Source organism: Diachasmimorpha longicaudata, chromosome 11, assembly GCF_034640455.1.
Source record: "Diachasmimorpha longicaudata isolate KC_UGA_2023 chromosome 11, iyDiaLong2, whole genome shotgun sequence".
In the NCBI taxonomy this organism is placed as follows: domain Eukaryota; kingdom Metazoa; phylum Arthropoda; class Insecta; order Hymenoptera; family Braconidae; genus Diachasmimorpha; species Diachasmimorpha longicaudata.
In genome coordinates this window covers 4693624-4715908 of record NC_087235.1, presented here as the reverse complement: position 1 = coordinate 4715908, position 22285 = coordinate 4693624, and the positions used below count along the sequence as shown (strand labels likewise).

Here is a 22285-nt window from a genome sequence, read left to right as displayed (position 1 = left end):
GGTTTCAACACCACATAAATGAGCAGTTGAACCGAGAATGAACTAATCACTTTAATGTGAAAATAAACTACAGAAAAATTTGTTTAACGTCCGCTAAAAATTCCAATCGATGTTAGGATTTTTCCCTCAGACGAAACCCGATAATTAAATTAGTTCTGGCTTTATTAAGAAAATATAACTCCCTAGTAAAAAAATAATATCTCCATTAACTAAATATTTTATTTCTTCCAAACTTTTCTCCTCAAATATAAACAAAAAACAAACATAATAATCTGAATATTTCATCATCTTGTCCTCTTCCCGGACTCAGTTCCGTTCTACCTGGACAATGGTGATTTAAAGTCGAGAGATACCTTCGAACTTCCCGTAAGATGGATTGGCGATAGATTAGGCACTGGACCGTAGCTCTGCAGCCTCTCGATTCTTCCCTTAAGAGCAGCACTTCGCCTGTCCTTAGGTGTTAGTTCAGTACCCCTCACAGGCGTAACCGAGTAAGACCCCGATTTTTTCAATACCTCCGCTTGAATCCTCGCCGCACAATCATTGACATAATTCGAAGTGTCCGCAATTCTACACTTCAGCTCATCGAATGCCCTCCTAAGATGACTACCTTGTCTAGGATTACGGGTAATAATGGTCCTCTCGGAGCAAAATGCCGTGGGAATACTCCGATAAGTATTTCTCCTCCACTCGCAATTCACACAACAAACAATTGATCCAATAGTAGCAATATCCGAATATCCATACGTTCCAATTCCTTCCCAGAATAGAATTGACAGAAAGCTGTCCTCTTCCATTTCATTTCTGTACGCCAAATACATAGTTTCAAAATTTTTCATTCCATGGGGAGCTGGCCCAATTGAAACAACAATACCAACAGTATCAAATTCACCATAATTAGGTGAAAATCCCTGGGTCATTGTGTCAGACAGTGGTGTGAAAATTCTCTCGGGAAAGGAAAATTTTTTTCTACACATTCTCACATCAAATGTCGTCCACCTAGTGGCATTGATCTGCAGTTCACTTGTTCGTTTGCCTGATGCTGTTCCATGAATTATCGAGATCGAATTACCTTCTTTGAACATCTCACTGGATTCCTCGGCATTTTGCCATATTGTAACAATTCCATGTACACAACCATCCGCTATTCTTATCTTCAAACAAGATTTAACATCTCTACATAATGACGTGATGGATCCAGATTCATGATTGTTGATGAAGGACATTTGGGCTCTCTCCTCACTTTTAGCATTGCGAAATATTACTTGACCATCTGATGTTGTTTCTTTGTAGATAATTGGATAGACACGAGATACAACAGCTGACACTTTGCCAATTAGACCACCGTTTGGATGAATGTATCTCAGGGATAGTTCCATGGGGCCGCTGTATTTTTGGAGTCCCAGTTTAGTAAACCATTTAGCTCGTCTCGTTGAATTTGTGTGAATTTTTAAACGTAGGTTGGAGGGTGCCTCCAGGGGGTGACAGCCTTCCTCGTTATTTATCAATTGTGCACCATAGATCATTAATTTCGTTCCCTCATTTATTTTTCCATCGAGAATGTTGTTTATCATTGGTGTATCCAATGCTGCGATAACAGAGTACCAGCCATCAGTTAATTCCATGGATATCGTTGTCTCGTTGTTTATTGTTGTTCTTTTTATTCGTGATACGCACAAGATCATGCGATGTGAAGCGACTTCGTCCTTTTCTAGCATTTTTCGAATTATCGAGCGCTCTGTACGATCGATCTCACGGTCGTATCTGTATTTCAATTGTTTTAATACTTGATCTGGTGTCAGGGATTTTGGGAGCTTTATTTTCGTGAATTTTAGACGATCCATCGAAGCTAGCTTCCAGACTATCCACTTGTAATGGTTCTCCAGCCAGTTATCGGGCAGGAGATTGGGATCAACTCCTGGTGATGCCAAGAAACTCCGTTTAAATTCCATTATTCCCGCAAAATTGTGCACGTCTGGAATTAATATGGTACCATCACCAACTGGAATTCCCTCGGCCCAGGTTCTGCCGATGTCCTGATAGGCTTCCAGGTTGAATCGGTAATTTTGAGCTGTCGAGGAGGTCAGTGTACTCACTGCCTGGTCGATATTTAGACAGGAAAATTCCCGGGGGTCCCGAGGAGCTGGCAACGTCCCTGGTAGACACAACTGCTCCAGAGAAATCATCAGAGATTTTTCTTTCTCTTTTATTAGCAGCAGAGAACCTGGCTCTTTCCTCTCCCGATTTTTCCTCTTTGCTTCGATCATATCTTCTTGTTTTTTTATCACCTCGTTTCTCCTCTTCTCGGCCGCGTCATTCTGTTTTATTTTTGTCGAGATTTTCTCGTAGGACTCGAGAAACTCCTGACTATCGAAAACTATGTCATCGGGAATTAATTCTTGATTCGTGAGGGGAATTTTTTTATCTGTTTTTGTTTTTTCGGTTGATGGGTTTGTGGGAAGTGAGTAGGGCCGCCTCTGGATAGGATGATAATTGGAGACTGGGGGACATGAGCTGTCAGACCATCTACTTGTTGGATACTTGGTGATCGGTTTGATTTTCTCGCTAATCATATTTTTGAAGGGTAAAATCCTGTCATTTTCAGTATCGTTATTATTCTCGAGTGCCAAGGACGACTGGATTATCTCCTCATCTTCCTCGTTAATCTCGTGGAATAAAATGCGAGCCTGGAGGTCAGTGCCTGCTGTCCTTGCCCTCTTTCTACCGAATGGAGTTACGTCATCTGAAGGATTCTTTCGTTTCACTGAGTCTGAAAGTTTTGCATTACGAGAATTTGTTGAACTGCTTTTCGTTACGGGATCATTTTCGATGTCTTCAGCATTGAATGCCGCTAAATCAGTTTCAATTTTTCGCTGAACTGCCTCTGAGAGATGTATTTCACCTCCACCAGCTGTTGTAAATCCAGAAGTTGACTTGGATGTACTTGGAGTTGAGTTGGGACGAACCTCTGGTATCTTGATGTTCAAAGGGGTAAAGGGCTTCGACATGAAGGGAAGACTTGTCCTCTTTAGAGGTAGTTCGGAGCGTCTTGAAGTCTTTAAATCATCTCCAATGGGATCTCGCGTCTTATGTCGAACAGTCGAGACTTTCTTCTGCAAGTCTGAAAAATCGAGGTCATCCTCGTTGACGTCTGAAGTGTAGGCTTCCAAACCTGCTTTCATTTGCTTCAACGTAGCCTCTGAGAGTTTTATACTTCCACCACCAGCAGTTTTGAATCCCAATTCTGGTGCACAGGCTGCTGGTGACGTCTTCAAAGGGATTTTTTCAATCGTTTCTCGCCTTCGAGCCCATATTTTTTTCTTCATATTCGATAAAGCCAGAAGATCAGGGTCGTCGTCATCTAAATTTAGGGAAAATTCCTGCATCGATGCTTTCATTTTATTCTGAGCTACTTCTGAGAGCTTTATGGGGCCACCATTTCCAGTTTTAAACCCCATTCCATCGTTTGAAATATTTGTTGGTAGCTTAGATCCAAATCCTGCTGATAATTTTGAAGTACTCGTGGGATTTTCTACCCCTGGAAGCTTCAACGAGGTGAATGGCTTGTTTATTACTGATTTTAAATTAGATTCTACGTCATCCCCGACCTCCTTTCCAGCTGCAGTGAACATCGCCAGGCCCGTGGACCAAGCCTTCTCTGATATCTGTGCTGTTTTACCTGTTCCTGTCACAAATCCAGGAAATTGGCCATTATGCTTTGAATCAATAGATACTGAGGAATAATCAGTATTTCTCAATTGTCGAGAATCGATTGACGGAGAAATCATTGTAGTATTACCACATCCTGGGGTCACATCTCGTGGGACTCCAGGGTTTATCTGTCGTTCGTCATTTGGGTCAGGTACTCGTGGATGTGAGAGAATGCTCGACAGCTTTGGATCATAGTTTTCGTTTGTAATTTGATTAATCAGTGGCTTTGAGATCGAAGGTTTTTTATCTAGCTCTCCACAGCGCAATCGAAGACGTTGTCGTTTGTTTTTTAAATTTGATATTTCATTTAAACAATCTATGAAATCCTCGCTGGAATTTTTAATTGATGAATCATTCACTGCGGATGAATCTGCAGCAGATTTATCAGGTTTCTCGAGGGGTTCCAGCCCAACATAGCCAAGTACATCGTCCTCATGAGGAACTTCAACCGCGTTCGAAACAATTTCCATCTTTTTTATTGGTGAAGATGCTATTTTATCACATTTTTCTCTACCAATTAACAATGTACTTTTATTCACAATATTATTTATATTTTTGTCAGCATATATTTTCTCGTCTTCAGACTTATCACTGTGCTTAATTAATTCTATAGATTTATCCTCTAATATCTGTACATTTTCTTTATCACGACTAATACTGTTTTGTACTTTCATTGAGCTTTGATTATTCATCAAGAAGTCAATACTGTGCATCTCAGTGGATTCATCCCTCTGGAATTTCGTTTTCTCCTCAAAGATTTTATCCACGGATGTGAATAATTTATTACCACTAGCCGTGTCGAACCCAGAATAGACTGGCATAAACAGTGGTGGGAGTAACTGAATTTGGGGAATAACTTCCTCAATGCGTTGAGACTCTTCTGACTCGGTGTCTTCGATCGTTGCTAGGGGGGGATCCACCTGCTTTCTAATTCCGTAGTATTTCTCTAAATAGTTATTCAGGAATATATCGTTGTTCTGGAAGATTGTTTTGGATATTTCAGCTTCCACAAAGGAAAATCCTTGAAAATTTAATTTCCTGGGGGATAGACCACCGTACTGCTGCACAAATATTCTCTGAAACTCCCAGAGTTCTTTGCTTTGTTGTTCATCCTTGGGAAATCCTCTGAAATCCTCGTCTGGCTCCTCAATTGGTACGACCTCTTTTTTTATATTTATCAGCTCTGTTTCCAAGAAGGTTTTCTCCAGGTACTGGTCCTCTTCCTCAATCATGTGATCAATTCCAAGATCAATTTGAGAATAAGTATCTTGTCTGTTGGTCTGGAGAGTGGCTACTGGGGTTACGGTGACTGTCTCTTGAGTTATGATCTCTTCTTCAGGGGTTTTAAGGTCCTCCCACGTTGGAGAGAGTGAAGATCCTTCTGGGACATTTGTTGGGGTTGTCTGAATGTGCTCCGTCTGGGGTTGTCTGTCACATCTCTCGAGGTCTCTGCAACTTCGCAGGAACTCATCGTCGGGGATCGCATCGTCTGTCAGGGTCTCCAGCCCTCTTCTCTCTTGTAATCTCATCTGTAGGGCTTTCAACTGTTTGAGTTTCTCAACGGGGCATTTTGACTGAGGATCCACTATCAGGGAGCGAGACTTGATGATTTGGTGAGTCTGAGATGTGTCGTCAGACTCGTCATCATCGTCCACTGTTGCCAGTGTATTATTTTTATCGAAAATTCGTCTTTTCGGCGCACGTTTTTGTTTCTTTCTGGGGGGCAACTCCTGAGAGAGAGGAACTATGTCCTCGTTTATGTCGTCGGTCTTCACATGTGCTGGGGTTAAAAATGCATCAGCTGTTTCAATCAATGAATTATCGATATTATCGATGTCAACGATAACAGTTTCTGGGGGAATTGAATCATGATCTCGCTTTCCCTCTGGTGTTTCCATTTCACTGCTCCATTCGTCAGCCTTGGAAATAAAAGGAGCCAGGGTCATGGGGGTTTTTGGCACGATCGGTTTACCTGGTGTCCTATGAAATATTTCAATACACCAGAAATTAGTAGCTCAATGGTAGGGACATTATTAAAGAGAAGTCTAATGAAATATATTACTCTTCTCTTTGGTGATGGAGCAAAACAGGAGTTTGTGATAAATTGAAGAATGATTTGTTGGCCTTGAGATCTGGACTCGTGAATCTGACATCAGATGACCCATCATCGTCTGAAATACGAAAGTAGAGAGAAGGGTCGTGAGAATTATGAATACTACTCTTGGAGAAGTGAATGGAGTACAAATTTACCGGAGAATAACTCCTCAGATGCGTCACTAACGTCACCACCATAATCCATCGTAACTTTTGGTGTAATTGAACCTCCGAATGTCTCAGAAAATCACTTATTAACCACAAAAATACACATGGAGGAGTCTCCTTGTTCCTTGTTTTCATTCTACACTGACCATTCCGCCAATTTGGAAGGGGGGGATAGGGGTAGTTTACAATTTTCGTCGCAAGAACATGGGGGCGCCAGCTCTCGAGTCGGACGTTCGTTCGATTCGAGACAACAACAATTGCTGATATTTTGTGTTTATATTTTGTTTTTCTCCGGTTTTTATATGAGTATGTGGCGACGAGATCTCTGTGAATAGTGGGGTCTTTGGAACTATGTGAGTTATTAATTTTTGCGCTGTTTATTTGTTAATAGAGACATTTTAATAGCAATAATGCGAATTGTCTCTCAACTTGGTGGGAATTCTGTTGCGTTATTTTTATGAATTTTCGAGGGCTCAAGTGAATGTTTATGAGGCGATTTTTACGTTTAACAACGATGAGTAATTGTCGAAGTACGACAATCAACTGGCGATTATTGATTTCATCCATTGTTATTTTGCGAAATCACGACATTTAGAGAGGTTAATAGATTTTCCACTTAATTTTTTAATACAAAAATGAAAGGAATTTCATGGAAAACCCCGATGACATTTAATAATAAGTTTAATTTCCCTAAATTCCTATAAAATCTTTAGCAACTCCGCGTAGTTGTCTAGTCAACATTTGATTCTGTCGTTCGGGTAAACTTCGGGTATTATCGTGTTATCTCGTGACTCGTTGAGTGAAAATAAACGTGCACATGGCAGTGCTGAAACGTGTTCAGTGCTCTGAGTGATATAAAAGCCACGAGGATGACAAAAAAATCATTATCAATGGGGTCCATGAAGACCACGAGGATTACCTGGTCAATGGAGGAACTAACAGCACTTGTCAATGACAAAAAATCTCAGGTGCATCTTATAAAGACACAGAGACACATCGCTTTGCATCCTTGTCAATTGGGAAACTTGAAACAATCACTGCAGGACATCCTCGGAGATGAGCTCAATCATTATGACGATAAGTACGGATTACATTACTAGTTTGTTTAATTTTCCACGATTTTGCATCATTAATTATTTTACGTTGAATTATCGTTGAATAATTACAGCCCGAAGTTGAAATAGCATTCTAACCTTTTCGAATAGTCTTCACAAATTTTCCAACATTCACTAATTTGAAAAAATTATGTTGCGTCTTCAGAAATTGATGAGACATAAATATTGAAAGATATTTCAAGTGTTTATGTTTTTTATATTGTTTTTCAGGCTACATGGGCTTTTGCTATCCTACAAAAACCCAAAATTATTGTCTGAAAGAGCAGCTATGCTGTATGACTCTTTCTCTTGTCATGTTGACATAGAGGCAGATTTTTACGTATTCAGACCAAAAGTTGGACATGTTCTCAAAGGTAAAATAATTCATTGGTGAAGGGAGGAAAGGAAAATTAATTTTTTTGATCATTCTGTCTGTGAAGTAAATGAAATTTTCCAGTTCTCCACGAGGAGAAGATTATTTTATATAGTTCCAGATCCAAAGTCATTCGTGGCTGATTGAAAAGATTGACTTTGCCTCATTCTCCCTCACCTACTTTATTATCCTGAACTATTTATTGATGATATTCATTTCTGCAGGTGTCATAATAAAAAAACCTGCCAATCATCTTGGTGTCTTGGTACACAAGGCTTTTAATGTTTCAATACCAAGGAAGGATCATGAGGGAAAGGATTGGGAGGGAAATCATATGAGCGTTGGAGATGAGGTCACATTTAGCGTTCAGCTAATGGACTTGAAACCTGGAAGGGGTAAATTACCCTTCATTAGAGGGGAACTAGTGGCTAGGTAATTAAACAGTTGCTATATCACGTACAATTGATTTTTATGCTCACAGTATATTATGGAATTGAACTGTTTTAATCGATTTTTTTTCTGTCCAGTGATTGTGCTGATGAGATAGCACTGGAAAAATCGAGGAAACACAGCAGATTTGCGGATGAAGACGCCTCTTCTGAGGGTTTTAAGAGTGATGAGAATGAGGATGGGGAAATATCGAAGATTGACATGAAACCGAAATTTTCTTCAACAGTGAATGAAGAGAGCAGCTCAGAGTCTGAGGGAGAAAGCGTGGAGGCACCGAAATTCCAAAAGATTCAGGACACTTCTGATAAGGCTGATAAAAAAATTACGGACCATAGAAATGGAAAAATTGAAGATTCTAGCTCCTCATCTGATTCAGACATTCAAACACCTGTTTTTGATAAATCCAGAAAGAAAGAACTGTCCAAGAAGAGTGGGACAACTAAACTGGATATTGGAGGCTTGGGTAGTGATTCTACAGATTCACCGAAGACTTCCACTACTCCTGATAAATCCAAAACTGCTGTGAGGAGAAGCAGCACGATTTCTGATAGAGGGAAAATTTTATTTGATAGTTCTGATGATTCAGACGATGAAGTGCCATTTTCTAATAAATATATTGAAAAAGAAACACCAAAAAAAATTCCGAATATCGATAAATCGGTTGAGAAATCGCCATCACCTGAAAAAATTTCTAAGAAGTCAGTGAAAAAAGTTCCGAGTTTTGACGATTCAGACAGCGATGTTCCTTTTTTGAATGGAAATTCACAAAATATTCAAAAAGGATTAAATTCGGTAAAGTCCGAAGAAACAGTGAACAACAGCGGAAAAAATCATAATACAACTGCCAATTCGGATACGTCCGATGATGAGCTACCATTTTCTATTAAACCAATCAAAAAATTATCATCTCCTGCGCAATCTCTCAATACATTAGTGCAGCAGGATTCGAATGGTTCTGACGATGACGTTCCATTCGGTAACTCCCAAAATAGTAATGAAATGAAAGATATTTCCAATTTAAAATCTGAACAATCCCAGATAAACAGTGAAAATAAATGTGGTAAAATGACTCTCGAGGACAACGAGACAAATTTCCCGATAGATAAGTCTAGTAAAAAGAAGAATAACACAGAAAATGAAGATGTTGACAGTGATGATGATTTTGCCTCGTTCATGCTCGTTCGAAAAATCGAAGAGGAAGACGATGCTCAGGTAGAAAATCTCCCGAATTCGAATTCTCTGAAAAAAAAGTCAAAAAATGTATCAAACGATGCAGAGGTCGAACATGAATCAGTACAAATGTTGCTGCATGCAAAGCACATAAAATCTGAGGAAGAGAAACCTAGGAGATCTAGAACAGTAACCGAGGAAGACGGTGATGTAGACATTCCCAAAAAAGTTAAGAAGGAGAAGAAGAAGAAGAGGAAAAAATCTGAACGATCTGAGGAAGAGCTGCATCCTGATCTTCCCATAAAGATCAAGAAGGAGAAATCAGTTGATGTGAGCGGTTCATCCAAAGAAATAACCAATCTGCAGGTAGAGGACGTCAGTGAGGAGGTAGAGGCGAGAGATGAGAGGAGTGAAGATGCACCTGGCACATCCCCTGCAAAACCTGCGAAGATGAAGAAACGATCATCGAAGTCAAAACTACCTTCAGTTGAAGACAACGAACTCAGTGACACGTGCTCCATAAAAACAAAATTATTAGTTAAAAGAGAAGAATCTGTATTCTTCACGAACATAACGATTAAGCAGGAGCCTAACGTCTCGGACGTGGAGAGCATGCCGTCGAGGAAACGTAAGCGAAGTGACACCCTTACGTCGAGTGAACGTATTGATACGTTCGGAGATATTAGAATAAAGCGGGAATTGAGTGTCGTAAAGAGCGAGGGAAGTGAAAAAGAGAAAAAAAGGAGAAAAGACATTGATTCGAGCATTAAGCGTGAGGCCTCTGATATTGACGACGCACCACCGAGAAAAAAATCCAAGAAGAAATTCAGTGAATGATGAGGGGAATAAATAAATAAAAAAGAATAACACAATTGTTAAAAACTTGAACCAGCGACACCAAGAATCCTGCATCGTGTTTTTTCTTTTCAATTACTTATTTTTTATCTGTACATAAACGTAATATAAATAACTAAGAATAGAATCTTATTTTCAACTTTAACTGAAGTAATGACAAAACCATTCTTACGGTATTGATCGCACCAAAATATCACTCAACTTTGGTAAATTCATTCGCAAAAATTAATAACTTAAAAACTAATGAGATTATATTGAATTTGTACTAAAAGAAATTGTTCCCTATTTTATTATTTATCAGGGTCACACAGCACACAGTCAGGGGACATATGATTTGACATACATACAAATTAGGGAAGGGGCCAGGGTAGTCCTGAAAAATCAACAGGACCACCTAACCCAGCATCAGCCTCTAATAGGCTCATAATCACTGCCATTGCTGCTTCATCGTTGCAATCTGAAGTTAGAGGTGTTGGTGAGTCGTTCATTGCTGTTGCACCAATTACATCCAACAAATCTCCATCGCAAGGTACTGCAGAAAGGCAGCAATGCGTTAAATTATTATTTTTTCCAAAATTTTGTCGCATTATTTAATGCACGAGATAAATGCAAACCTTGTTCACTGGAAATACTGTTCAATGGAACATTGTTTCTGATATGATTGAATGTCGACGCTGTGTTACTGCTACTATTATCACTATTGACCCCCGATTCGCCCTCTTGCATTGTTTCTGGTGAAGTAACAGTCGTTGTCGTGGGCGTTGTAATCTGAAGCGAAATATTTAGTGAACGAAAAAAATAACTAGATCTGTTTGGATAACGAGTAAATCGGTGTAAATCGCTTAGCATGGGGTGACAGACCTCAGTATTGAGCAAGAAACGATCAGGTGTGGGGGTTGGACTGCTTGATGAGGAGTCCTCATTCCGCCTTTGATGATCTAGCACTTCTTCGGCTATTCTCCTTCCTATTTTACTTACTTCCACATGACTAGAGATTAATCTCTCGAGACCACCGTTACTCTGAGCAAAGTAATCGTAGTTTCCTTGGACACTTGAGCCCTCGGATCGTGGGGCTGCACTGCTTTCCACTTGTCCTGCGTCACAACTATGGGGTACGAGATAATTTATCAATATCGGGAACATTTTCGAATATTAAAAATAAAATGTGGGGAAATTATGGAATTTTTTAAAACTGAGTTTTCTACGTTATTTCCTCAAACTAAAAGGCATTATAAATATTTAGAATTTCTTTTCCCATTGATAATTTTAAAAACAAAATTGGAAACTCTTAGGATAGAAGAAAAAGTAGAATTACAATATCGCTGAGTTCTTGGCAATGATGTAATCGATATCTTTGGTCCATGGATTTCTAAATGCAAACCATTCGGACTGTAGTCGAACAAAGCTCGCTGTTTTTGCTCTAAACCTGTACACCTAGAAAGATCGATAAAACAAAAACGATTATCCAACGAATTCACCAATGAATAATTCATCATAATTTGTTTTTACCTGTGTCGTTATATGGTCTGTCGTTTGTAGTGCAGTCTTATGCGATTCAGCGAGATGTGGAATATCATCGTGATGATAATACTCGTACATACTAGTCCCCAGTAGCTCCTGCGGTAAAAATCCCAGAACAAGCGTCGCTCTGGGATTCGAAAGAAAAAAAAACATCAGAATTATCATGTGCATATTTCTATTCAAATCCTACTCCACTATTCATTTGGATTACATACATCTGATCGACAAAGATAAATTTTCCGTCGATGGCGTAGCGAGTCACAAACATGATGGTATTGAGCTTCGGTAATCCCATACCTAGTGAAAGTTCAAGTAAACTCGGTGTTACTCTACCAACAGCAACTAGACACGAGAGATTGCAATTCTCGCCCTCTAGGCCTTCCCCTTCTTGCTCCTGATCAGCTCCCATTTTCGCTGGTGCCCAGGACTTGAGGTAGCCTGTGCATTGTATCACACAGTATTTCCAATCTAAAATTGAATTTACCATTTATTTCACATGTGGAAATAATCCTGAGACTTGAATGTTCATAAAAAAATAGATAGGAATGTTAAGCCGGTCGTAAGTTCTCCATAGAGATCCAACAAAAGATTCTTGGGCTTCTGTGAGCCCTTTGATCGGAATTTTCCACTGCGCGGAGGAGGAATTTATTCCATTGATGTTTATAGACACATGTGTGAAGTATTCTTGAATCAGTCGAGTTGATCGTTAACTGATGTCCAGTATTTTCAAAATAATTTTTGGGGGGAGAAAGTGGGAGACGAGGCATTTCTCATACTGTTGAATTTTTGTTAAGAATATTTTTTCGTCTGGTGTTTTTACGAATGTAAATATCACCTGAATTCTGTTGTTTCTTTCTCCTGTGTCCTCCGGTCGTTGTGTCAGCCTCCTCTTTAACTTGAGACTCTCCGCAATTGGTTGAACTATCGGCTTTTCTCTTCATTCTGCAGAAAAATGATCGCCTTGCGCCGGGACCTAGTCTCGTAGCACCCTGGGGGACATCTGTTTTCACTGGTAGCATAGCTGATTCAATTAAACGAATGAAATATTGAGTACATCGGTGTACACTCGTGATTATGAAATTTTTCAAATGTCAATTTATCGCGTAAGCGTACATTCCGATAAAATTTCATATAATAAAATATCAAATGGGCTGACATTTTGAGAGGAGTAGTTATTAAATGTAGTAATAATGAAGACTCACTCTTAGCGTCTATCAATCGTTCCCGGGGGCTGTGCTCGGATGACAGTTGCTCTTTCACCTTTGCAACGTCTTTGGGATGTAGTATGTCAAACCAACTCTGACCCAACAATTCGTCCTGAAAAATGAGATGCAATTTATCCCTCTCTTTTATCTCTGATAATTTCAAATTATTTGTTAAGGATATCCAAGGACTATTGATATTTATTTTTTCATTAAATTAATATCCACGAAAATTAGGCTGATCTATGCATTATCTACAGATTCATCAAGTGTTTGGATATCCTCAACCAGGAGCATTAAATCTCATACCTGAGAATAATTGAGTGTCTTTGAAACAGATTCTGAGACATACAAAATTCTTCCTCGATCACAGCCAACAACAAAAACAAAGCCTTCAGCTGCCTATAATGAAATTCAATGACCCCACGTTATCTATCATAATTTACCACCAAAATGACAGTAAAAATAAATCAAAAGTCATTTTTAACTACAAGTTAATAACAGACTTCAGCATCTGAACTCGTGAAATTTACGATCAATTAAATTCCACTGATGTATGAAAATCTTTTATCATCAAAAGCCGTAGTTCTAGCGCACGGGTAAATGGCAAGCATAGAAAGGGAAAAGAAAGGTCGTGCCTATACACGCGCATAATACCTCCCTCCCAATGAACTCCACGTAAGAAAGAAATTTTATATCTATTTTCGCAGTCATTGAACCGTAGCGCAGTTCAACGATTACACTACATAATGCTGTATGTACATATAAACTATAGGTATATAAAATAGACGGATATGCGAGTTGTTGAGGCCACTTGATCCAATTCTATCTATATATACCCATCTGTTAGAACAATCGCATTAAACATAAGGTATACTGGTATTTTGGTATTCCTGGGTGTGGTCCAGGATATGTACCAATGTTACAGTACCTAATACCTCTGTTAGCCCATGTGAAAGCCTTAGATTTATAGATAACGTCATTACCCACGTTTATTGAAAAATACTGTGTTTCATATCAGCGTGGAATCGAGGGGCGGGGGAATAAAAAAAAACAATGATAAATTAATAAGCGGGTATTCATGGATACACGAGTATCTGTAATGTTACTCGTTGTTGTGCAATCGTGAAATTTAGTTGGGTAGTTGGGTACTGGAGAAGTCCTACAGATGCTCAGAATCACAGAAGAAATAAGTTTGAGCGTCAAACGGAACTTGGATTGGTGGTACATGTGTTTTCAGACGGAGGAAAATTAAATTTTTGTTGCATCTGAAAATTAAAGTCTCAAAGGAAATAAAAAAAAATCCTTAAGAAAATTTGGAATTTGATGGGGAAATACCGAGAATAGTAAATACAATGTCAGCTTCGGCTGACATTTTTCAATTCTATTTTACGTCAGTTGCGTATTACATTTCGAAATTTCATTTTTACGTTTTTCTTTTCTGGTACAAATTTTTATTGAATTTTTTTTCTCGCCTGTTTGAGCGTTTATTACCCCCTTAGCGCTACAGGTACCACTTGTCTCTTTCCTACGGGTGTTGTCGCAATTGCGTGATTTACCTGCAGAATGAGGGTCTTTAATTCTTGATCACTCAGAAAGGCCGGCTTGTAATGACCCTCCGAGTACGAGGTAACTGCTCCGAGAATAGTTTTCAAGTGTTGGACAGCCATACGGAGGACAGTTAGTTTATCGAGCTTTCGGGACATTGCGTGACACATTGGGATCATTGATGATAGCTCGGTTATGTAGGTGTTCATCTTGTCACGACGACGCTTTTCAATTTCACTGTGGTTTTGCCTGAAAGATGATTATGGAATTGATTTTTCCGGGATAACTGATCCTTTTATTCCAGGGGTCAATTTTATTTTTTATTAAAATGTCAGGAGTTAATCGAGGGTATGAATAAAGGCACACTGTTGACAAATAATCCAAGCAATCATTTTCTTGGGAGAATTTATTTTATAAAATTTTATCAAAAAATTAGATTTATGTAAAATAATCTGGAATAATTCTACATGTTGATAATTATTAAAGAAATTTATTTAAAGTGTAACATTTTCATACCACAATTCAACATAATTGTAATATTTGTGTATTTGACGTGGAGAAACTGGAAACTCCTAAAAATAATTAATTTCTCTCCCAAGAAAATAATCTTCTTCCGTCTTCTTCCATTTTGTAACAAAATATTCATTGACACAATTCCATGATCCTCTTTGTAGACTCTTGCTTCATCGACTGGGCTTTGTCAGAGTCCGTTAACGTCACGAAGCCAACTTGCGTTGTTGAGGAGTCAAGGTAGGCCAAGGTTACAATTGTCATTAAATGCGTATCTGCATTTTTCAGTGTCAAGTTACTTAATAGTAAACTTATTACCTAGACTCGGTGCTTTAATGAATTACGCGATGTGAAAAGAAAAATATTTCATAATCGATGTTGTACTCACTTTTTACTGTCGGTATTGGTTCGAGAGGATTTTGAGTCGTCTGTGGTATCGTCCAGGATATCACTCTCATCCCTGAAAAAAAAATCAATAAGTAAATTAGTCCTGATGCTGGGAATAAATATTAATCAACTGGATTTGAAAAATTCTTGTGCCTGATGCTAGAAAGATTTGTATCACTGAAATTCTCTAAATTCCCGACGAAAACTTATGACGATTGGGTGTCATTAAAAATTCAGGAGAAATTTTTTATTCTGTGTAATAATTCAGGATTTAGCACTAACAATCACTGACATTCCTAAGAAGTTGGAAACATTCCGGAGAAAAAAAGAATGCCTCTATGACGTGTTTGTACATTTTCACTTTGACTTAAGTTTCCGCAAATTTCTAGAACTCAAGTTAACAGGGGTGAATACATTGTCGCTTATGGTGCTTCACTTTCGTCATTATTCCCTCTCTTTACACCCCTCGGTCCCCCGGGGGGTCTGCAACCACGACGCGAGCAGAATGTCGTATAAACAAACGTAGAGACTGTTGAGGGGTTTCTCATACGGTATATGAGCGCGTAGTTCTGTCGATACGAAATTTCTTCGTATGTTAGGTGCGGGGTATTTCTTGATGGGTTGCAGGTCAAGTGTAAGGGCCCCTCGAGTAGAATCAACCGGCTGGAACGAGGGATCAGATACATCCCGTGAGAATCGCAAAGGCCACAGTCTTTGATGTTTTGATTCACTTTGATTGGCAATTATGGAATGATTAGAGTTTAATGTTGGGACAATATTAGCAATACAAAATTATTATAAAATCGTTGTCAATTTGATTTTTAAGATGATCCAAGAAAATTCCAGAAATACCGAATTGTGGGAGGTCATTCAAGTTAATCAGCTGTTAAATGACATTCGTAAAAAGATAGAAATTACTTACTGACTGGAGAGCTTTCTTTTTCGGGAACCCGGTGAGTAATCGTTGGGGTGTTCACTCACTGAATCACTTTTCTCAAATTGCTTGGGATGACGTCTCTGTTGGTGATGATTTCGATGACTAGATACTGTTGGCTGTTGACCGATGTGCATTATTGACGTGTTAGAGGGTTTATCACCCTGGTGATGGGTTTGCTTATTCGTTTCTCCTATTAGTTCAGTTTTTGTTGGTGGAGAGATTGGGGACGTTGAAGTGGGTGCTAGGGATTTGTCTCCGTCGATTGATGCATTCTGGGTTCTGATTTCACTATTAAAGAGAATTTAAATACATTCAAACTCATAATATTGGAAATTCTGATAAAATTGATCCTCAACTTTCAAGAAATTTCTAATAGTTGTTTTTCTTTTCAAATTTCATTTGCTTTTATCCTGGATCTTGTAGTTGCTCGAATGATCCTATGGAATCAATGATTTTGCAGTGATAAATATTTCATGACGAGTCCATTCACAGTAATCGAAAGATGACAATACCACGAATTAATTGGTTTTTTTTTTCATGTGATTCACGAGAATTAGTCGCTTTAATACTAGTAGAGAAAAAAAATGTAATTAAATGTAATTTTTACGTGGCTCGATCGACAAATATATTCACATAAATTGGCAATACATCGTGAGGATTTTTTTACAGGGAAAAATGTGGGGAATCAAGGCCGTCAAGTTGATACACTCGGAATGGGTGATATGCTGATGATACTTATCCGTTGATAAACGCCACACTATTCCAACTCATGAGTTCCGTGTGTATCAATCATGATGCAACTGACTCAGCGCAATGAAAAACTCATTTTAGTATAACGATCTAACGATCTCAACTATATTGAATTTATTAATGATAAGACAATGTCGTTGGCAGCAGCCAATTGCCATTATTATTAATTATAATTTGTTAAAAGTACTTGTGGATTAAATGTTGGGAAATTTTCAAGCAAATAGGGCTTTAATGAGAGTTCAGAGATTTTATTCTCAAACTAAAAATGTATTTTACTAAAATGAGTTTATTTTACTGTCCCTTTCGACGTATAAAAATATCACTCAACAATTCTACCGCCCTTCTGATCAGTTCGGTAAAGGGGCACAAGTGAAATTGAAATGGAAAAAAATGAAGAAAAAAATCTCTATCTCGTGAATTGCTGATGCAGGCAGACTGAAAAATCTAACAGACCCCTCATGACTAATCTCACCGGGGTTCTATCGGCTTTGTGTTGCATAATGCACCAGTTAAAAATCAGGAGAAACAAGCGGGAAATAAATCTACGACAATTTAAATCGTATCCTCGTATGCGCACACACGATTGTCAAATGATAGAAAAAAAAAGAAAATTAACGATCAGCGAAGAAGAAAATAGAGTAAAGTGTGGGGCTCGTGCTACCGTCGCGCGTCGATGACGCGACGCTTGTCCCCACGATTGACCCAGTACTTACCGCAGTGTCACGACATCACGATCACACGTTTTTAACATTATTTTCCATTTCATATTAGGGGTAAATGGAATCGTGCAATGAACTTTTACATTTTTACGGATAGAATTTGCGGTTTTTTAAAAATTAATTTTACCAGACGAAGAGATTTTTTTATTGACTTGTTGAATTATGAATTACCAACTAATTAGCAATTAAAATATTGATGACACATTGATATCACTTACTTTGGGAGCGTTGCGAGATTGAAATATGTCCTCAGTCCGTGTTCATTATCTCGTTCATTGAGATAAATAGGTGTACCATTGGATATAACAATATTTTGTTCATGATGTACTTGCGGCCTGAGCTCCTCCAGGGATACAAAATCCTGGGGTTCCTGGGCAGCATGAAAGAGCTGATTGTAGCTCTGGGCCATGTCTTGTGCCACCATGTCTCGATTATTATTATTATTTGTGCGATGAAAATTTAATAGTTGATCCAGACCGTCAGTTGTTCTACTGTCAGTCACTTTGTCTATGTCACACTTGTTAACTTCCTCAGTACTTGGTGTATTGCAGCTGTTGATACACAAACTATGGTTCAGTGATCGATGATTATTGGCGGTATCATCGACCATTTGATCATCAGAATACCCGGTGAGATCATCGACACCTGTCCCCCCGTTCGACAACAATCTGTTTTCATCTTTCGGATGACAAAAAAATTATACGAATAATTATTTCAATTGGACGATTGATGCGACTCTTTCAACTACTCGTGATTGTATATCTATGGATAACTGATAGTGTGATAGAGATGGTGAGGGGGAGGAGGGGGTAATGTGAGAGGCCGCGTGCAGATACGTGTACAGATTTGCGCAATGTTCGAAGTGCAGCGTATTCTCAGTTAATCCCTTTTGAGATTTTGAAATTAATGGGAAGATGGCAGATGAACGGGTGACCCCATGGTGTAATTGATTACAGGAAAATATAGATTGGACCATTTTTATTTTTTATTTTGCTGGAATATAAATTTTTCTGTCTATTATTTGACATCGGGATACTGATTCTTGGGGGAAGTCTTTTTATTGGGGAGATAATTCTGTTAGACAGGGAAAGAAAAGGTTGATAAACTGATTTTAAAAAATTGATCTTCAATGTGTTTTCTCTTCATTTAATATTGTAACTTGGGAAATAAAAAAAAATTATTAACGACAAAAAAGCGGGTGAAAAAAAATGCCCAAAAAATGTGAATGAAAAAACATGATTTTCTCGATTGAAAAAAAGAGCTTCTGAATAGAATTAAATTAGCGTTCTCATTTTCTTACGGAAGAGGCTGTACATCCAGCACGTGATGTTAGGGGGTAGTTCCGCATTGTTGTCCCTCTGTGATGCTCCTTCGCCACCCTCCCCTGATAAGGACAAGGTGATATCTCCCGGGCTCCTCCAGTTTTTTGTTAAATTATCCAACAGGTGTCACGTGAAATGTTATTTTAAAAAATTCCCTCCACTTCCCTTATCACAATTGTTATAACACGATAATGACTGTTGACCGGCGGTTGAGTACGCGGAAACTAAACTATAAACTCACGATGGGAAAGGTGGAGACCTCCAGTGCTTTGAGCGCTGTGGGCACACGAGCGTGGTAGAAGCCACGTGGTCAATGTAAGATATCTGTTGAACTACCTGGGACTATTGCCTTCGCGCTTATCGCACAGCGCCGGAGTACGCCGCAGGTGGGAGTGGACTAAAACCGCCCTGATGTGCACCCCACTCGCGAGTTGTAGTTGCGATGCAAGAGAATAACACCCATCAATGCAGATGGGGAGGGTGGATGGCCGACACTCCTCTCGTGAGGACAGCCCTCACGTGTGTTCATGATATTCCGGGAGAAAAGAAAAAAGGAAGTTTTCATTTTCAGGGGCATGCCACTGATTATCGGCAATCTGTCACAAATAATCACTGACAGTTTTCCGGAAAATTGAGAATAATATGAATGGAATTTAGGGTATCATATAAATGAACGAATTGAGGGATTGGGTGAATTAAAAAAATTGCGATCGAGATATTTAAAGGGCGAATTCTTAGGGATGATTTGGAAGGTGGAAGGGATGTTCTATTGAACTTCGTACCATTCGGCACTTCCAATTATTTTTAGGAAATATTTACCAATTAAAATTCTTAATCTGAATTTTAGGAAATGCTTTTCGCATGATAATTACTAAAACGAGATAAAAATGAATATTTTTTTCCTATCTCTTCCACCACCAGAGAACGAATAAGAAATGCAAATAAATGACGCGATGTCTCTATTGTCATACAATATAGAACCCTTAAAAGTTTTCCCCTCGACTGTTTTTTTTTTCTTGGATATTTCGCCTCTTCAACTCTACCTCTGAATTTCATATGAGGAAAAGTATCAAAATCATATGTCAATGGGCGGATTCTGCAAGAGAGACTGAGACTGAAAGAGGCGGGGGGGGGGGGGAGAAGGGGATGGAACTGAAGGTTACATGGGATTAGTTGTGGATGCGTATGCAATGGATTGTACCGGTATTAATTAACGTTGATTAAGGTAAAGAGGGATGCAGTTGGATGTGTTTATCCTGTAGATGTAGCCAACGTCATTATCGTCGGGTGATTGTGGGGCGCACGTTTGAAGTGACCACGTTATCCCCGGATTTTTTTTTTGTTTGTCAAGCTCGTACCCCATTAATCGACTGCATTCATCATTCAATGAAAATAGGGCTTATTGTTGTTTTTGTTGATTGGGAGATTTTTCGGGTTGTTCATTATTACAGTGTCAGTCTATCAATACAAAAATATATTATTCATGTAGATAGAATGATGTACAATTGATGGAGTAAGAATATTTATTTTTAATTATACATATTAATAATTTTTTCACCTCAGTAAACTAATTTGTCCCTTAATTTTTATTATTTTCTCTTCACACTTTCTCAGACCGTAGAAATTCGAAACCCCTCGAAGGGACTAACTTTTTCGTCTATTCTCTTTTTCCTCCGGTTCGATGGTGTTTCCAGGAGTGATTGGAAAAACGACACCCGGTCAGTGGAAATGATATACTTTCCTTTCTCCTTGGATGAACAATCCCCCCTCCCTCTTCTCCACTGTCGGTTTTTTTTTTTTGTATTCATCCCCTGCATCTTCTAATTATTTTTCATCAGGCAAAAGGATGAATAAAGAATTAAATCCTTGGGTACGTCAGCTCCACTCACTCGATATCAATAATTGGCAGTTAATTTGTTGTCTCAGCGCTCGCCAATTGCTCGACGAGACGTGCATTTCAGATTAAGAGGGAGGAATAAAAATTATTGACACAAGAGATGAAATCTCATTTAAATTATTACCATTACATCATTAAGATTTGAGGGTAGGAATTTTTGGGTGAATAAGGGAGGGGTAAATGAGATGAGGAGAATTTTGTTGGAGACAAAGTTTCAATGGATTGATTCACTGAAACAATATGTCAATTAAATCACGCACGTTAGGATACATATTTGTTCACGGAATCGCGCGCGAACGCTCCTGAATATCCAGTTGCGTAATCGAAAACGGATAACACGAGCTATACAACAATTTGACCCAACAGAGAGTTATGTAAACGTCGTGTACAACTGTGCTGCAGTTGACGGATCTCTTCCCTTCTCCCCTCCTCTTGGACTCTCCCTCACTCTCTCTCTCCCTGTCTCTCGCTCTCTCTCTCTTTTCCCATAATCTAAAGAACCCTCAGTCCGTTTAGAAACTCTCTTTGTATCAGTCGTCATCATTGTTACTGGTAACCCAAAATATAAATTCAATGAGTTGCCGTAAATAAACAATCATTTAGGTAGAAACGATCGGGGTAAAATACGACCCGGGAACCAAATGAACTATCACTAATGAAATATCCCACGGTTAGGAAATTTTTATTTTAGCGATAAAATTAAACGATTCTGACTAAACAAGCGGTCCATTTTCACCCAGCATTGTTTATAATAATGTGTTGTTAAATGCAAATTGGAGAGATTGAAAATTTTGTTGGTAATAATCGTGAATTGAATTCGAAAAATTTCTGGACATCTCAAACATCCCTTTCTGCCCCTTTTCTTTCCTTCAACGCACATGCAGACAAGCATTCATACGGATATGTATGCAGGAAATGTTGGGTATCAGTTCCGACCTTCAGTGATCGATTTTTCCAAGGACAGTTTTGACGATTCCAGGGGAATTTTCACTAGGGCTTCCATTTCGCGCAGTAACAAGGTGGATAGTTAACAGAGCCAATTTATAACTGTTATTCTCCTATATTTCAATAAAATTCAGCCCCCTGAATCGACTTAATTCACCTTTTGTTCACATGTCACGCGTTTATTGAGAGTAAAATTAGGTAGGGGATGCGCCTGAGTGGCATTTATAAGACTTTCAGTGTGTGGACAGATGAGAAGGGTCGTCTTTGGGTATAAAATATTTGCATTTGAAGCGTAGTTTGTAATGACGTACACTTTAATGATTTTACCGGGGGAAAAAGATATTAAATTTGTCTAAAAAAATGAGGGGATTCAAAAAATTAAATAATTTGCAAATTATTTCTGGGAGAAAGATCCCATTTTTACGTCAATTATAGAATTGGATATTTTAAACAAATTGTCAGCTCGATCCCCTGGTGGGGCATTTCTCCCTAGGCCGTCATTAATGTCTAATGTACTTATTCCACACGAGACGTAGATTAATACGAATTAGAATTTCCTCAAGGCCTCTACTTCATTGTAAACGGCATCAAAGAAAAAAAAACAAGATGATACGCAGATAAATACAAAAAAA

General features: G+C 38.6%; 3 protein-coding genes across 6 annotated transcripts; 1 reads left to right on the top strand and 2 right to left on the bottom strand.

The window, feature by feature from the left end:
* Nucleotides 1–201: 201 nt before the first annotated feature.
* Nucleotides 202–6132, bottom strand: LOC135167696 (uncharacterized). The gene is made up of 3 exons (XM_064131158.1): nucleotides 5962–6132; nucleotides 5774–5882; nucleotides 202–5691 (listed from the first exon to the last, which is right to left on the bottom strand). The coding sequence occupies exons 1-3, from the start codon at nucleotides 6008–6010 to the stop codon at nucleotides 318–320; spliced, it is 5532 nt and encodes a 1843-aa protein (XP_063987228.1). The 5' UTR covers nucleotides 6011–6132; the 3' UTR covers nucleotides 202–317.
* Nucleotides 6133–6280: 148 nt separating this feature from the next.
* LOC135167698 (dentin sialophosphoprotein) lies at nucleotides 6281–10047 on the top strand. The gene is made up of 4 exons (XM_064131163.1): nucleotides 6281–7054; nucleotides 7299–7441; nucleotides 7665–7872; nucleotides 7968–10047. Exons 1-4 carry the CDS (start codon nucleotides 6843–6845, stop codon nucleotides 9895–9897), a joined length of 2493 nt encoding a protein of 830 aa, XP_063987233.1. The 5' UTR covers nucleotides 6281–6842; the 3' UTR covers nucleotides 9898–10047.
* A 214-nt stretch (nucleotides 10048–10261) lies between these two features.
* On the bottom strand, nucleotides 10262–19152 carry LOC135167697 (protein cycle-like). Of its 4 annotated transcripts, XM_064131160.1 has the most exons (14): nucleotides 18790–19150; nucleotides 17708–18167; nucleotides 16006–16308; nucleotides 15085–15156; nucleotides 14198–14435; nucleotides 12948–13040; nucleotides 12639–12753; nucleotides 12272–12457; nucleotides 11652–11904; nucleotides 11425–11563; nucleotides 11231–11349; nucleotides 10777–11020; nucleotides 10530–10683; nucleotides 10262–10447 (listed from the first exon to the last, which is right to left on the bottom strand). In XM_064131160.1, the coding sequence occupies exons 1-14, from the start codon at nucleotides 18803–18805 to the stop codon at nucleotides 10266–10268; spliced, it is 2574 nt and encodes an 857-aa protein (XP_063987230.1). In that variant the 5' UTR covers nucleotides 18806–19150; the 3' UTR covers nucleotides 10262–10265. The 4 variants fall into 4 exon arrangements, with proteins under 4 accessions (XP_063987230.1, XP_063987229.1, XP_063987232.1 ...); XM_064131159.1 differs by having other exon boundaries at nucleotides 10530–11020; nucleotides 18790–19152; XM_064131162.1 differs by lacking the exons at nucleotides 15085–15156; nucleotides 16006–16308; nucleotides 17708–18167; nucleotides 18790–19150 and adding an exon at nucleotides 14703–14921.
* Between the last annotated feature and the right edge of the window lie 3133 nt (nucleotides 19153–22285).